This window comes from Paracoccidioides lutzii, assembly GCF_000150705.2.
Source record: "Paracoccidioides lutzii Pb01 unplaced genomic scaffold supercont2.64, whole genome shotgun sequence".
Classification (NCBI taxonomy): Eukaryota; Fungi; Ascomycota; class Eurotiomycetes; order Onygenales; family Ajellomycetaceae; genus Paracoccidioides; species Paracoccidioides lutzii.
Genome location: NW_015441010.1, coordinates 45,264 through 49,383, shown reverse-complemented (window position 1 = coordinate 49,383; position 4,120 = coordinate 45,264). Strand labels below are relative to the sequence as shown.

Sequence of the window (4,120 nt, the reverse complement as noted above, 5' to 3'; positions counted from 1 at the left end):
AGTAGTAAAAATTGAAACTAAAATTTAAAAAGAGACTTAAAATTTATATTTTGATTATATATTAAAAGAAAAATTAAAAAATTATATCTTGATAAATAAATAAAGATCTAGAAAAAAGAGATGAAAAGCACTCAGTATATAAGATATATAATAAAATTAAAGTGAAAATCTATATCAATAAAATGTAAAAAAAAATATTTTCCTCTATAATATAATTGAAACTTATATATAATTACTTTAAATCATATATAAAAAGTTTTAAAAATTCTTTGAACTCTGATAAATGTGATTTTTATGATATAGTTGAAATCTAGATCATACACTAATAAATTATATATTAAATAATGAGATAAAAAAGAAATTAAATGAAAAATATTCAATTAATTAATTAATTATAATTCTTTTAATTAATATTAAATTAAAAATAAAGTTTTTTTATTGAGTTTATAGAGAAAATAAAAATTATTTCTAGAGAATAAAATTCAATATTAAATGAATTTGATATTTAATTTATAAAAAGCTGAGAATATTTTCAATAATACTTTTATTAAAAATTTTTTATATTAGATTATTGTTTTAATTTATATTATTTTATTTTATTATTTGTTTTATTTAAGTTGAAAAAAAATTGAATTAAAATTAAACTATAAATATATCTTTTGTTAAAAGATTGTTAAATACTGTATTATTCTAATATAAAACTCTATAAATATATAAGTTAATTATTTTTTATTAATTAGATTAGTTAAATAGTTGAATTCTATTGTAACTAAATAAATATCATAGTTACTGAATAAATATCATAGTTACTGACTGAATATATTTTAAATGAATAATAATAATAATAATAATAATAATAATAATATTTAATTTAGTAATACAAATTATTAGAAATTTATTTGATATCTGACAGTTACAGCTTTAGATAAAAAGAAAAATATTAAGATTAAAAGTTATTCAAAGCTATTGATTTTAATTATAAAACTTTTAAATAATATATTAAATTTTTGATAAAAAGCAGTTAAAGAAGCTTTTATAATGAAAATAAAAAATTATTATTTAATTTAATATATTTTTTCTTTTTTATTTATCTCTTTGTTTATTATATTTTTATAAAAAGTCTTTTATAGTTCTTGTATAACTGCTTCACATTTGATTGTTAACTGCTTTTGATCTGAACTTTCATCACATATGCATTTATCATATATTGTATTTTTCTTCAACTCAGCTTTCATTTTCAAATGAACTTCTCAGCCTTCATCTGTCATTTAAAATATATTATAATAAGAGTAAAGAAAAAGTTTTTTAATTTTTAATATATTTAAAAAAAAATTTAAAAAAATATAATTTTTAAATTTTTTTTAACTTCTTTAATTCTTTTCATTATATAAAATAATTATATTATGATGTCTATTTTGATCTCTCTTACACCCTACCGCCACTGGGATTAACTACTATATCAGAGGTGTCTCAATCGTCCGGCGTCCCCATTTCTGTTCTCCTCTTCTTCCGCCCTTGATGGCCCCGTGCTTCGACTTTCCCCAATGCTGGTAAAGCCCGGATGGCGTGGAAAACATATCCTTCTGCACCCCCCCGGCCAGTCATGAGCGGATGTGTCCGACCTGGAAGCACTTGCCACAACCTCACACGTGACGTTTGAATCGTCGGTGCTAAGAGAAGCGTCGGGTCAACAGGAAAATCGGCTTCGTTGGTACCCGCAGAGGGCTTCTCGGCATCCCCCGTGTCTATTCCACATCCTTCATAAAATCCAGCACTGCGAGGATTTCCATTTTGTGATGCTGTGGATCCATGACATTGGTTTCGTTGCCAAGCCTCACGCTTTAGGTTCATATAAGCGGTTCGTCGCGCTGTGGAGTAAAAATCCGCGAGTCTCAATAACGGTTCAATGTGAGGGGCATATACTACTACAGGTGCTGAGCCGGATAATAGCGGTACCGCATGTTTCAATATGGATGTAGGATCCATCAAACTGGCAACTATCAGACCATCAAATCCTCCTGAACGGGTTTCGCCAACGACGTTGCGCACTCTGGCCCACCGCCGGCGCTTGCGATAGTACATACCCCGTTTATTGGGTTTCCAACTTAAGAGGGTTGCATCCGACACAACCGGAGGCTCATTGTTGTATACGGGGTCTGAATGCGGCTCAAGAAGCTGCAGCCAGGATAATGTCTTGAGGTTGGTGTGGAGGGGGTGTGAGGGAGATGGGTCGCTAGCATCAAACGAAAAATACTTTAGAAGAGACAGGTTAGGCTGAGCGTTGGCGTGGATCATTGTGAGGGTAGTGTTGGTGGAGGACATCCCTAGCGTAGGTTGTCGATGACGAGAAGAAGAAGACGACGAAGAGATGTCAGCCTGTCCAGGTGGACAGTTGACAAGCGGTACAGAGCCATCCGGACTTGAGAGCCCACATGGCTGGGATGCAGAACCTTTATATTTCCCGGCTTCAACTCGCGAATCAACTCCGGCTGCGAAGCTTCCTATTCCAGACTCAGGAGGGTAGAGGATTCCCATCCGTTCTGCCATGGCCGCCACAATCAGGCCTCCTGTGTCATCGACTACTAGCCAGCGACCAGCTGAACGCAGCTTGGTGGAGTCTGTCATTATAAATGCATCGCCGCCATTATGGACATTTGCCCAACATCCTATAAGCCCAACAATCTCGTCCCTTAGTTCCATGATTTTAGCAGCATCTTTCTGTTTTAACATCCAGTTGGTGAGAAGTGGGACATCCAGCGGGAGGACTGAAAATCGCTTGAGATACTTTTTCCTCTTCCTCAGCGTGTATTTGGCCAGCGAAAACTCTGTTTTTTGATCCAGGCCAGAATGAGATTCCAACAGCTTGTTGATGATTTCCCTGCCGGCCCCGGTTGTATCTCTCTTCAACACCTCAATCTCATCCATTGTCATTAACTGACTGGAGTTGTCGTCCACAGTCTCCCGATTGGTGCGCATGGAGCTAGGGTCAGTGTCATCGGGTTCTCGACTCCCCTCAAAATCCTCACTTTCTCTAGGCAGAGAGCCATCTGTTAATAGCGATTCGGTGTGTAGCTCTGCGGCTGGCACAATGCGGAGTGCATGGTTATCGTCTGTGTCTGGGTGATCAACGATCTCGAATGTGAGATGGTAAGGTCGCCCGATGATTTGGTTGGCCTGGAAAGAACCGTATTTCCCCAATGATATAATTCTAGACAATTGTGTTAGCCTATATAAAGAGGATGCAAAGGGGGAATTTAAGGGGTTTTAGGCAATAACAATGGCGGAGCTTGAGGATCAAGAAAAGCCAAAAACAAAATACCAATTGCTCACAAAGACTAGTTAAAACATACGTATTCGGGACTATCTGCTGGATCTTGATAGTATCTGAGGGCAGCCCCAAGCCAACATAGGCGTGGGGGAGGACCCTTGAATGCATATGAGGGAAACAAAAACCAACGAGAAGCCAGGGTCGACTCCCTAGCTGCTGGTGTATTGACTACTTGAAGGAGGCTGTTGCGAGCAAGTTTCTATCTTGGTTCCAGATTGCCTTTCCTGGTAGATGTGTGTGTGATTTGTGCGTGTAAACTTTAGTGAAGATGTCTATGACATCGCGCTGAATATATTTAGTTGTTGGCTGCGTGAAGAGTATTATTTTTCTTGTACTTCATTCGTAAATTACCGTACCTGTTGGAAGGGATATATACAGGACAGCTAAATAACCGGATATACGTATACCCGGAATGGAAATTAAAGGGATCGGATAATAAGATAATCCGACTGTCATGAACGTATTAAGTCAGCAAATATAGCAAACATGCCGTTTAGGGGAAACAACCTCATACTGTCGGAACCATATTTTTGAAATATCTCCACAACCACTGCTCTATTTTACTCATACTATGGCTCAATCTACTCATCAGCTCTCTAGGTACCGCCCAGTATCAAGAAGATATGGTGAGTGATCAAAATACCCCACAGGTGAGTATTCAGTCACTCAAACTAAGTAATCATACTACTCAAATCAAAGCAGACATCTAAGCTTTTAAAGAATATTATATAAACTCACTAGGTAAAACATGAAACTCAACCTGGCAGATGATTGAAGTCTTCATGAGCAGTG

At 36.0% G+C, this 4,120-nt stretch overlaps 1 protein-coding gene across 1 annotated transcript; it reads right to left on the bottom strand.

Moving 5' to 3' along the window:
• Positions 1 to 1,470: 1,470 nt before the first annotated feature.
• Positions 1,471 to 3,436, bottom strand: PAAG_09032 (hypothetical protein; the record flags this gene model as incomplete). Its single annotated transcript, XM_015846714.1, has 2 exons — positions 1,471 to 3,208; positions 3,351 to 3,436. 2 exons carry the CDS (start codon positions 3,434 to 3,436, stop codon positions 1,471 to 1,473), a joined length of 1,824 nt encoding a protein of 607 aa, XP_015701760.1.
• Between the last annotated feature and the right edge of the window lie 684 nt (positions 3,437 to 4,120).